Source organism: Tenrec ecaudatus, chromosome X (genome assembly GCF_050624435.1).
Source record: "Tenrec ecaudatus isolate mTenEca1 chromosome X, mTenEca1.hap1, whole genome shotgun sequence".
Lineage (NCBI taxonomy): Eukaryota > Metazoa > Chordata > Mammalia > Afrosoricida > Tenrecidae > Tenrec > Tenrec ecaudatus.
Window position 1 is genome coordinate 46,609,005 of NC_134548.1, and position 12,145 is coordinate 46,621,149.

At 40.8% G+C, this 12,145-nt stretch overlaps 1 protein-coding gene across 8 annotated transcripts in view; it reads right to left on the reverse strand.

Moving 5' to 3' along the window:
• CASK (calcium/calmodulin dependent serine protein kinase) overlaps nt 1-12,145 on the reverse strand; it is a 450,866-nt gene that overhangs the window by 59,976 nt on the left and 378,745 nt on the right. For all 8 annotated transcript variants that reach the window (XM_075539425.1, XM_075539421.1, XM_075539419.1 and 5 more), the window contains exon 12: nt 199-276. In XM_075539425.1, the coding sequence (XP_075395540.1) occupies nt 199-276 (78 nt within the window). The remainder of the gene's footprint in view (nt 1-198; nt 277-12,145) is intronic.

Below are 12,145 nucleotides of genomic sequence, written 5' to 3' on the forward strand. Positions count from 1 at the left end.
GGTAGAAGCAGAAATCTGCTAAGGCAATATGATTGCTGAGATTTGCCTGTGTGGTGTGATGAACTTCCAAATACCACATCTCAGTATATGAGACGCACTGTGGCCCCAAGGAAACGTCCCCTCACTCTGCAGCGCAGGTGCTCTCAATTAAGGTAGAGAATGTGACACCCAAACACAGTGACAAAATAGATCACTTACCTCTTTGGCTCTCTGTACTGCATCACTTGGAGGATTCCTGATTTGTGGTGAAGACTTCGTGTTAATTTTGTCATACAGCTACAAAGAATGAAGAAAAGCCCGTCAACACATATCCTTTGCTCAAGTTCAGAGCCGCATACTTACTATTTCACTAGAAACGGTTTTCCTCTTAAAGAGGAAATTTTTTCCTCCTCTGGTAGAAACAACATCCAACAACATGAAAATGAATGCGGAGTAAAATGAAAGAGCGTTTTCTGGCCAAGACAAGGCTGAAAGAATTTTCACAGAAACCTAAATCTTGGGAAAGGGCAAACCCAACTCCTTCTAGGAAGGAATGTTCTCACAAAAGGTTTATGCTTGTTTGACTAGGGTTGTTCATTAACAGTGTCAGTGCCGGCATCTTTCAAGATGAAATCACGGACATAAATGTCTTCCTTTGGAATCGGCAAATTCAAAGAGTGTGGGAAGACACGGCAGAGAAACGAAATCTATTTTAAAACCCTACAACCACAAGTGAGCCAAAGCTTGACTTTTAGGAGGAAATTAATTTCAGTTTCTGGAGAACAATTTCTGTAGTTCAGAAATGCAGTTAAAGCTTGATTTTTATGTCAAACAAAATGCCCTATAGTCAAAAGTGTGCTTTGAAAAGTTAAAAATTAGCTTGATTAGTCTGAAACACCTCTATTTTCTAACTTCTCGAAAATAGGTGGGGATTTTTGTTGTTGTTGGTTTTGGTCTTTGTTTTCCTTCTACCGCTGTGCATACCAGTGGTGTTTGTTGAGAGACCCAACAATGCCTCAAAGTACTCTTCTGATTCCAGTTGATGTGTAGCTACTGATGGAAGATAAATCTTTATGACTGGCAAATATTTGGGCCACAGCATACAAGAGAGTCCCTAAGGAGAACAATCCAGCAGGGACTCTTTTTAAAGGATGGTATTAGTCATAGAGTACTCCTACATGCAAGGAGGTTAAATAAATATGAAGGTAAAATTTAAAAGTAGTGCTTTTAGGGTTTCAGTTCATACATGGACAGACGTATTCCAAACAAAGGGTGCTCAAACAAGTCTTGTCCAACACCTAATGGGCTGCAGACATGTTCCCTCAGAAATTTTCTCTCTCTCCCATCGGGTTAATTCTGACTCATGGTGACTCTACAGGACAGGGTAGAGCTGCCCCTGTGAGTTTCTGAGACTGTAACTCTATAGGAATAGAAAGCCCCATCTTTCTCCCGAAGAGCAGCTGGTGGTTTTGAACTGCTGACCTGGTGGTTAGCAACCCAACGCAAACCACCAGGGTTTGCTAGTCTTGTTGGTATACATTAAAAGGCGAAGGGGTTACACTATGACAGATGGGAACTGGAAACACAGGGAAGCTAGGGTGGATGACCCCTCAGAACCAGTGGTGAGAGTGGCGATACTGGGAGGGTGGAGGGAAGATGGGTTGGAAAGGGGGAACCGATTACAAGGTTCTACATGTGACCTCCTCCCTGGGGGATGGACAACAGAAAAGTGGGTGAAAGGAGATGTCGGACAGGGCAAGATATGACAAAATAATAATTTATAAATTATCAAGGGTTCATCCGGGAGGGGGAGTGGGGAGGGAGGTGAAAAAAATGAGGAACTGCTGCTAGGGGCTTAAGTGAAGAGGAAATGTTTTGAGAACGATGAGGGCAATGAATGTACAAATGTGCTTTTACACAATTGATGTATGTATGGATTGCGATAAGGGTTGTATGAGTCCCTAATAAAATGATTAAAAAATAAAATAAAATGCAAAGGGGAATTTTGAGGTTAGGACTAAGGCTACCGTTTTGATAAAACGCAAGTGGACATCTTCTCAAATCATTGAAACTCGGCAATAAGTTTACTGTAGGAGACCAAACAGGCAGCATTTGCTTAAAAGCAAAGATGAGATAGCAAGGAGGGGCAGGGAAACCAGAGGGATGGGAAGGGGGAGAGTATTGACAATTACAGCCACAATAATCCCACATCTCCCCAGACTGCTCTCATTCTATCAGTGGGAGGCTTTTTGCTTTGCTCTTGCCATATTAAGCATGGCTCCGTAGGTCTGATGTAAATGCGGTTTCTTGATACATTGTGGCAGTATATATGTATGGGTTCTTGGATCCCACTTCAGGCATACTGAATCAGAATTTCAGAAGGGGGTCCAGAAATCTGATAAAGCCTTTAGGCATCTGTAAATCTTAAGCTCGGGACAGAAGTTTGAGAGTAGTACTGTAGTACTAATTGCAGTAGGAGGAACAGCCTGGGTGCCAGCCTCTTTTTAGCAGAAGGCTGCCTTGGGCAGCCCACACCCAGTTACGTTGGACCACAATGTGTGTGTTTCTCATAAGCCAAGGAGATGCCTTAGAAGGTAGCCATCTCGAGGGAACCCTGCCTAAGAAGGCTGCCTGTATAAAACCAACCAGAAGACCCCGAATTAATATGAGAGAACACCCGGAGGCAAGAGCCAACAGGGTGCTGCTGGGCTAGCCGCAGAGTATGCTGACAAAGCAGAAGTCTTATGTTCGCAACAAAGATCAGCGCTAACATTTGGAAGTCTGCCACATCAAGGACATCAACAACCAAGAGAGAACCACACACGCAGCATCTGCTCACGAATGGGACTTTTGCCCCTTTAATCTAATCCTTTCTCTCTAGCCCAGTCCTAGAAGTCTGAAGAACAGCTCCATGTTGGTGAAAGAAAAGACTCCCACCTCAGTCTTGAGTTAGGGAGAAGGCACAAGCTTATAAATTACACGTGATATTAAATGTCTGATTTGGACCGAGCTTTCTAATTCTTTAAAGGAATGTGATCCTTCCAAGATGCCCTCTAGGCGTGGTGTGGCAGAGATTGCCTTTGGCCTCCACTTTCTAGTGAGAGGATTTTTGAAATTACGCTGGTGTTTTTCCTGCAGCCAAGTGTGACCGTGCAACTAAGTTCTGCCCTTGGAAACTTAAGTGCATGTGCTGCACGCAGCGGAATGTTTAAAATGTAAATAGGAAATGCAATGACTGAAAGAAGGAGAAAGCCTGCTCAGCCTCTCCCCACCTTCCCCTTTCTTTGTCTTCCTGGCTCCAATGGAGATGTGCTAATTGGAGCTTGATCAGTCCTTTTGGAGGCCATGGTGCTCATGGTGGCGGAATAGCTAGAGGGAAGGAGCCTGGTTCTCTGATATGGAACTCCCTGTACATCAGCATTGAGGTTTGGTTTTTGGTTTTTACCACTCATGGTCTGCTTAATCTTCGAATTTAGTTCACACGAAGTGAAAAATCCCTCTTGTTCAACCCACTGTAATTGGGGAGTTTTCTGTCATACAGAACTGCAAATCTTAACTTATATGAGTGGGGAAAGGGAGATCCATCAGAGCATTTCTGAAGGGAATATAGTTGGGAAAAACAAACTTGTTTACAGGCTGCATACATATATCTAAATACTATATTCACATAATTTCTTGTGTTTGCCAACCCTCCAGTGGATAGAGGCTACAGCTTTAAAAGCAGGTCTTCGTAATTGGCTGCCTGAAGTATATGATTATCGAACATGGTCATTGCGAGTGGCTATTTTCCATATCCAGACCCATGAACCCTTTAACTTTAGGAAACAGTACGGCACATGGGAAAGAGTAGACAGGTATTTATCACCTGATTCTTCCAGTCAATTCTGCATCAAGGTGACCCTACTGATCCACAAGAATTATACAACGGACATTGAAAAAAATCATAAAAATAAGCACAATGGGAATATAGATTTTAGCTGGTTTCTTTAAGAACCAAGTATCATTTGCTTTGGGTCCTGATTTGAAAAATTTTCTTAAAAATTAAGATATATATTAACCATATTTAATTACTTGTACTTGTGCTTCAAGCTTGACTTAATTAGTAAACATGTCAAGGTTAAAAAGGCCTGCTACATTATCATGGTTAAACTTCCCCATGTTACAAAGATGAGGCTTGAGGTCCGGGGAGGTGAAGCAGTGTGCTCTGGGTCATACAGTTCAAGAGGAGCAGGGACTAGTCGCCTGGCTCCTTGACATTACTCTTTCATCCATACCATAGTTTCTCGGCGTGTATTACAGTGTCTCGCACCCAGGAGACAATTTCTGCAAACATTTGGGAAAGCATTGTAGAGAGAATGCTGATAATAGATCACGGGGAAAAACACTAAATGATATGTGATTTAAAAGATATTAACTAACCGATTGTTCACTTTGCCATGTGGTATGGATTGAACTGTCTCCCCAAAGATGTGTCAACTTGGTTAGATGATGATTCTCCAGATGATGTAGTTATCCTCCATTCAGTCATCTGATGTAATTATCCTTTGTGCTGTAAATCCTCACCTCCACGATACTAATAAGGCAGGATTGTTGTAGCTAGGTGCCGATAATTCTGACTCATAGGGACCCTATGTACACTGGGGCCTGGGCCATCTTCACAATCGTTCTTATGTTTGAGCCCATTGTTGCAGCCACTGTGTTGATCCACCTTGTGGCAGGAAGGTCTTTCTCTTTTTTGCCGCCCCTCTACTTCACCAAGAACGATGTCTATTTCCAGGGACTGGGTGAGGGGCAGTTGTTTGCATGTGAAAGGATACAATCAATAGGACTATATTTTGTGTGCCTACTGTATCTTGAGTTCATCTTTTTGAAGATAGAAATTAGACAGCTGAGCAGATATTGGAGGAATCTACAGCTACCAAGAAAGAAGAGCCAGGAGTGGAGTTTGTCCTTTGTCTAAAAACAAGTACCTGGGTTGAGCCTCTTAGATCCAGGGAAAGATTTATGCCAAGATACACAGAGCTCTCCAAAGAACATCAGACTCACAGATGATGAAAGGAGACTAGTACCTCCCCCTCTGGCTGATCAAGAAAGCCTCCCCTAGAGTTGGCGTCTTCATTCTGACATTGAGCATCCTGAACGGTGAGTGAATGCATTTCCATTTGTTAAGGCCATCAACTCTGTTATAGCAACAGTAGCTAAGGCCTGCTGGCATGGTGGGTTGCTTATCAGGGTGCTAATCGCCGGATTGATGGTTGAGAGAGATGACGCTGTCTGCTCCTGTGAAGAGCTATACAGTCTCAAAAACTCTAAGGAGCAGTTCTACCCTGTCCTATAGGACCACTGAGTTGGAACTGACTTGACACCAATGGGTAATCTTCTCACGTTATCTAGCCAGAGAAGAAATAGGGTAGGCTTCACAGTGTCTGGTGCATCTACTCAACTTGGCTATGTTGAGCAAAATCAACAAGGGACAATCCATAAATTAATGGGCATGTCTCTGTTCTGATAAAACTTAATTTACAAAACCAAGTAGCTGCCTTAACCTGAAGACCACAGCTTGCCGACTCCTGTTCTAGAAGCTTAAATCCAGGGCGGACTGATATGAACATATTTGTGCTTGTTACTTGCTTTCCTGAAATGTGAAGAAGTGTATTTGCAAAACTGAGGTGGGGACAGTGAGTTGGAGGGAGGGAAAAATGGTAGCTAATGATCCCTAGAGGGAAAACAAGAAGAAATCTATAAATATTTGTGTTCTTTTTCTAATGGCATTACAGTTATCAGCACATTTTACATTCAGCACACTAAAAAAAAAAAAGGCAAACCCAAGAGATGTGAACAGCTGCATGAGGAACAGACTGTCCCACCCTGTCTCACTCACAGACACCAGTCTTTGCCATGGCGTCAGATATGGCCACCCATAGCTCAGTTAGGAGCCACATTGCACATTTTAGATGGGTTGCTTTTTGGCAGTTCAAATCCATCAGCTGCTCCGTGGGAGAAGGACACAGGATTGTGCTTCCTTGAAGATTACAGTCTTGGAAACCTCCTGGGACAGTTCTACTCAGTCCTATGACTCACATTAGACTTCACAGCAGTGGCTTGGGTTTGGTGGGTTTCAAACAGAGAAGAAAACAACAGGCAATATGAAATTTAGCTCTCCTGGGACGACACCAGCAGACATGAAGACAATGAAATCCCTCAGTATCTTATTTCTGATTTAATTTTAAAAACAACTAAATTAAGTTTCTTTTCTTTTTGACCAGACTCTACAATATCTCACTTTCTTCTGATTTGTTAGCCCTCTACCCGAACCCTTTAAAGTAAAAACATCTAAAAGTTTTAAAATAAAGAAACAAATAAAATGATACAGTGTGTGACAGAGAACCCACAAAAATCACTGTCCCTGGGGTTATGCTTCCCACTTTTATGCTGCACAAAGAAAACGAAAGGTACATTAGCTAGGACAAGAGTAGGACTTTTGTTAATTAGGGGTCAAATAATGAATGTGCTTGTCGACTTGCATGGAGTTCATCCGTAACCGCCATTTTAGCACCCTCTTCAAAGACACTGAAGAAACTTTTGGCTGTAAAAGTATCAGAGGTTGCTCAAGTCAAATATTTAGCACCAAGAGTGTCATGAGATCTGGCTTGATTCTAATAAAGCACATAAGAAGAGTGTGTGCAAAATTATACTGGGCAACAATGGGAATTAAAGTGATTTCCTCTGGACACACAGACTTCATTATTAAGAATTTGCTTATAGTTTTTGTGAATTATCTCTGAAGAAGGGTAGGTGAACAGAAACCAAGTCTTTTGAGCGAACCTAGTAGATCCATCAGTATTTTTCTATATCCAACAGTATTTTCCCAATACTTTGGATATTCAACAAAATTCAAGGAAAAGGGGATTTCATACTAAAATATAGAGAACTCATATTAACTTATTATACTGTACCTGATTTTCTGAAGTTAGGAATTGAGAGGAATCTAAATATCTGTTTCTCTTGCTGGTGTGTATGTAAACTTGCGGTCTTCGGGCTAAACATGAGGAAATGCTCTTCCAAAGATATGGGAAACCCATGTGTAAAAGAAACCCACTGAAAAAATTTAAGTGGCTTTTTCAAAATTTTAAGAAGCTACAATTAAACTTAGGGGAAGAACACATTTAAACTGTCCATTCTGCAAACTGAAGACCCATTAGGCATTATTCGGTTACGATATGATTTACAATAGTAAAAGTCACGTGGTGATTTTTGTCTTCTATATAATTTATCTTTATTTCCTATGCAGTCTACATAATACATAGGACATTTATAGTCTATGAAATTTATATAAAACATTTGACTTTTAGAAAATACTCCAATATGCAGATAGATGGAGAGGAACCTTGGAGGCCTAGTGGGTTTTATATTGAGCTGTCAACTGCTAGCTCAGCAGTTTGAAACCACCAGCTGCTGCTCCGCGGGAGAAAGATGAAGCTTTCTACACTTCTCTAAAGATATGCAGTCAGTCATGGAAACCCACAAGGGCAGTTCTCCTCTGGCCTACAGGGTCACTAAGAGTCAGGGTTGACTCCATGGCAGTGAACTTGGTATGCAGATGAAAGGCACAGTAACACACTCCCATTCCCTTGATGGGCGTACTTTCATTTTATCTGCACATTACTATTCATAATTTTTATTGTGTGCTATTTTTCCTAGAAAACTCCAGAAAAGTTTACATCAAAGTTTAGTAAGATTATCACAAATTTACTTGAATCAAATGATAGGACTCAACTGGCCTGGTAATAATATCTATCTACCTATATTCCCCACTCCTTTGCTATTGAGTAGATTTCCCCTCCTGGTGTGTCAGAGTAGAACTGTGCTCCATAAGACTTTCAAGGGGTAATTTTGGGAAAGGTAGATCACCAGGCCTTTCTTCTGAGGTGCCTCTGGGTGAATTTAAACTGTCAGCTTTTTTGGTGATCAGTTAAACACGGTAACCATTTGCACCACCCAACAACTCCAGGCTAACAACTTACTCTAATGAAATCTTTTGTTAATGGTTTTCTTCTGATAGCGAATAAAGGTAATAGAAAAATCAACATATCCCAGCAAATTCAAGATTTCCTAAAATGGTTTAAAAAATATCTGGGTCCTGACAACGAGAGGCCCATGATGGCTTAGGTCTTAATTCTCTGTGTACAGAGTTGCGTTTATTTTCAAGCTCATTTGAACAATGCATTCATGAGGATTTCATTTTGAACCCAAGAAATCACATCTTGCTTCAGCCTCCTACTTCACAATATAGGGTAATGTGCTCTGCAGCATTTGGCGGTACAGTGGTGATCGCAGCTGGCTTCCACAATATTGGCTAATGTAACTGATTTCTGGGCCACTGGCGGGTCTTTCGGAGAAACTCAAACACTGGCCTCAGCTGACCTAACTTGACTGTTCTCTAGGCTTTTTTACTATTGGCAAAAGACTGGAAAATAAACAAAAAAGATTGTAAAATTAAGCCCTCTAAGAAATAAAGCATAATGCCTATTCTTGATTAAGTAGAATAAAGCACAGGAGAAAAGGCCCCAGTAAGAGAAGAAGAGGATAAAGTGTATTTTACTTTGCTTTTAACCCAATCTTCTGACATAAAGTAATTTTTAATACCAGCTCGAAGAGTTTGCTCAATACATTTCCTTGCAATTAAAAAAAGTGTTAAAATTTCATTTCTTAACCTGTGTGTTCCGTGCGTTAAGCATCTAGTTACATTTATAAGTGGTACTTACATGGAATGTAAATACTGCTTTGCAAGGAAAAACAAAGCAAAATAATGCATCAACACCAGCAGAATGCATCTCATAAGCAATTTTATTTAATTACTGATGCAATAAATTAATTCTCGACTTTTAATTTCCTACAGGTGGAAACCAACCATTTGTGTAAATAGCCTAAGCAAAAATTACTTTCAATTGTAGATGGTTATAGGAATTTTGGTGGTGTACTGGGTTAGGTCCTGGGCTGCTAACCACAAGGTCAGCAGTTCAAAATCACCAGTCACTCCACTGGAGAAAGATGACGCTTTCTATTCCCGTAAAGATTTACAAACTCAAAATCCCACAGAGGGAGTTCTACGCCATCCTGCAGGGCCACTCGGAGTCAGAATCAGCTGGACGGCAGTGGGTTTGAGGTGAGTAGAGGTGAGGAGTGAAAGGAGAATGGGAGAAGACTAACTTGGCAGCGGTGGTTTGTGAGCTACGGTTTGCAAGGCCACGCAAAGAAGCAAAAGCAGGCGTGCTCTTACATCGCACATGCTACCAGCTAGTCTTTGAGCAGGTGACAGTCCTTTCACCAGGGAAACCTCTGCCCCCCTTGGGTGCAGCAGAAAGGAGAATTACTGCATGCTGCACTTCGAAAGTTTGAGGAAAATTCCTTTGCCTTTTGGGAAATTGTGTGTGCTGCTATGCAAGAGAATGGCATTCAGTGAGCCGGTTCGTTATGCGTGGTATTCCAGAGTGCACGGCAATCCCTGCTTTAAGAAGCAATTCATCTGAACAAATAAGGAAACTGGAAGGACTTGTATCTTCAAGTGAGACTTGCAGGGAAAATTATACATTCCTTTCAAAAAAGATGTAAAACAGAAGCTAATTTGGGATGACAGAGAGCAAACCAGGGAAGGCACTCAGGCCAAATGGCTCACTAACGACAGCTGTCGTCACAGAGGTCGGTTTGCCATAAAACATGGATGCTATGCCTCTCCCCCCCCCCCAAAAAGGAAAAGAATTTTCAAAAAAAATAGTGACCTCTGGGAAATTACAAATATGTACTTTAGTGTGGAAAGAAAGACCTAAAACACATTCCTCCACTGAAAACAAATAATGTTATACAATTCACAGACTTGCGAGAATAAAAGAAATGTAGCATTTTTAAGTCAGTAGAGTTCATAGTGAATGCTTCATCAGAAAGGTAAATTTCTGCGTGATGCTATTTGTCACTGCTCCCAGTGAGAGCAGTTTGCAATGTCTCTTGGTGTCATGGTAACGTGAATATAGCCAAGCCAAAGCACCTGCTCACACAAGGGCCTTCCCAATAGGTTTCACCACACTGATGGGTTTGAACTATTAGCTTTATAGTTAGCAGCCGAAGGCTTGCTTACTCCACAGCACAGCTCTAATATAGGACACAGTTTTTAATATATTGACCTTGTATTACGGAGTCCTGGTGCTATGTACAGTGGTTATGTGTTGGGCTATGGTCTTCATGGTTGGCAGTTCGAAACCACCAGCAGCTCCATGGGAAAAAGACTGGGTTTTCTACTCTCCTAAACGGTTACCGTCTGGAAACCCATAGGGGGTCACTATGAGTCCACATTGACTCGATGGCAGTGAGATGATGGTGATTCTATGACCTTGCTAAACTTGCTCTATTGGATTGGGAGGGGGAGGGGGAGGTTCATCTTTCATTATTTGTAACTAGTCAAGCAAAAACTTCCTTATGTTTTCATCAGGGGAAAAGTAGCACATGAAACAGAATGCCAAATGAAAAAGCGTTAACACGTAGGCCGTAGTGCACCTCAAGCCTGAGAGAAATGCAGCACAGGACCATATTACCTACCTGTTTTCATATTTGTTGCAGTTTTACTGAAGCTGATTCCTCCCCTCTCCCAATATATTGAAATACTACAATTTATTTAACCATTTTCGAATTTTGTGGTTACCGTGTTTTCATTTTTTTCACAAAAAAGAAAAAGCATTTTTTGTATGTAAATCATCATCTGTAGCAAATCACATAATCAAGAGAGATTATCGAAAAAGAAATTATTGGTCAAATACCTGCGCTTCCTTATAGCTTTATGTACACCACTAAAAACTGGATCTTGAGGTTGGATGGGGTCCTGCAGGGCTTCAGATAAGCATTGCTGCACTCAATGTCTAAGTACAAATTGAGGGGGCTAAAAATACTGCAAAAAAATTAGCTTTGACATCTCCTGGCTGTCAATCAATTCAAACACCAAAAGTTACTTGTTAGACCGCAAATTTCTCAGAATATTATCACCAAATTATGGTAGTAGTCCTCTTTCCCCCTCTCTGAGGATGGGGTCCTGACTACCAAAAATATGCTACTCCCAAATATGACTACTTAATGTCATCTCACAAAAGCAAAACATCAAATCAAAAATTATAGTTTTCCAGCGCTAACTCCAAGCCAAATGGGGCAATACCCTAACTCTCCCTAAAGAGTAAAACCTTGCAGTAAAGATAGGGCTGCCAGAAGTCAGAATCGACTGGATAGCAGTTGTGTTTGCTGTGAGATAATACAAAATACGGAAGATTTTAAGTACCAATTTATCGTAACATTAAAAAATATTTAATCTATTATAAAACTCTACATATAGGCTGTCAAAGTAAGTCACTACATTTAAAATTATTTCTGGCTTTATTAATCTAACCACTGATTAAATTGTATTTTCAGAAAATATTTTAAGGCTTCCCACAAAAATAATTTTAATTAGGCAGGGCATCCTATTTGCCATGGAAACGGCAGTCTGTAGAAACACCAGCAGCTGTTCAGAGGTATGACAGATGGAGGGTGAATGTTCAAAACTTAGTTGTCAAATTTTGGCGTAGACAGATAAATATGTCATTTAATGATGTTTTGTAACATTGCTAACTTACACAGTAAACATTTGTTCTGTAGGAGGAAAAATTTTGTAAGGAAGTGAGAAGACAGAATAACCATCAACTAACAATTGTAAAATGTGTTCATCTGGAAAACCCTTTGCCTTTTCAGATCTGCTTTTCTAATTTTCAACTTGAAAGTCCAGTTTGTGTCCTACATGAATAAGAAAATATACATTTGTAAACCAATTTGGGCTTCTCTGAGACTTTAAGTAGGGAGCCCTCGTTGCTTGCCAGCAGTGGACGTTGAAGCTACCTGCTCCTGTAAAGATTCACAGCCGTCTACAGAGATGCTATGAGTCAGTATCCACAGTTAGCAACCCCGCAGAACAATGCGCTGCCGAATACATTCTGGGGAAGTTTGCTTTAGTTTAATTTACACTGTATGATAGAGTAATCAGAGTTGGCACCACATGGTTCTAAGCATCCCAAGGTAAATACTGTGCTTTGATTAAAGGAGGTTTTTTTTTTCCCTTGTGAAAAGACTAATATCGATTAATATTTCAAACCAC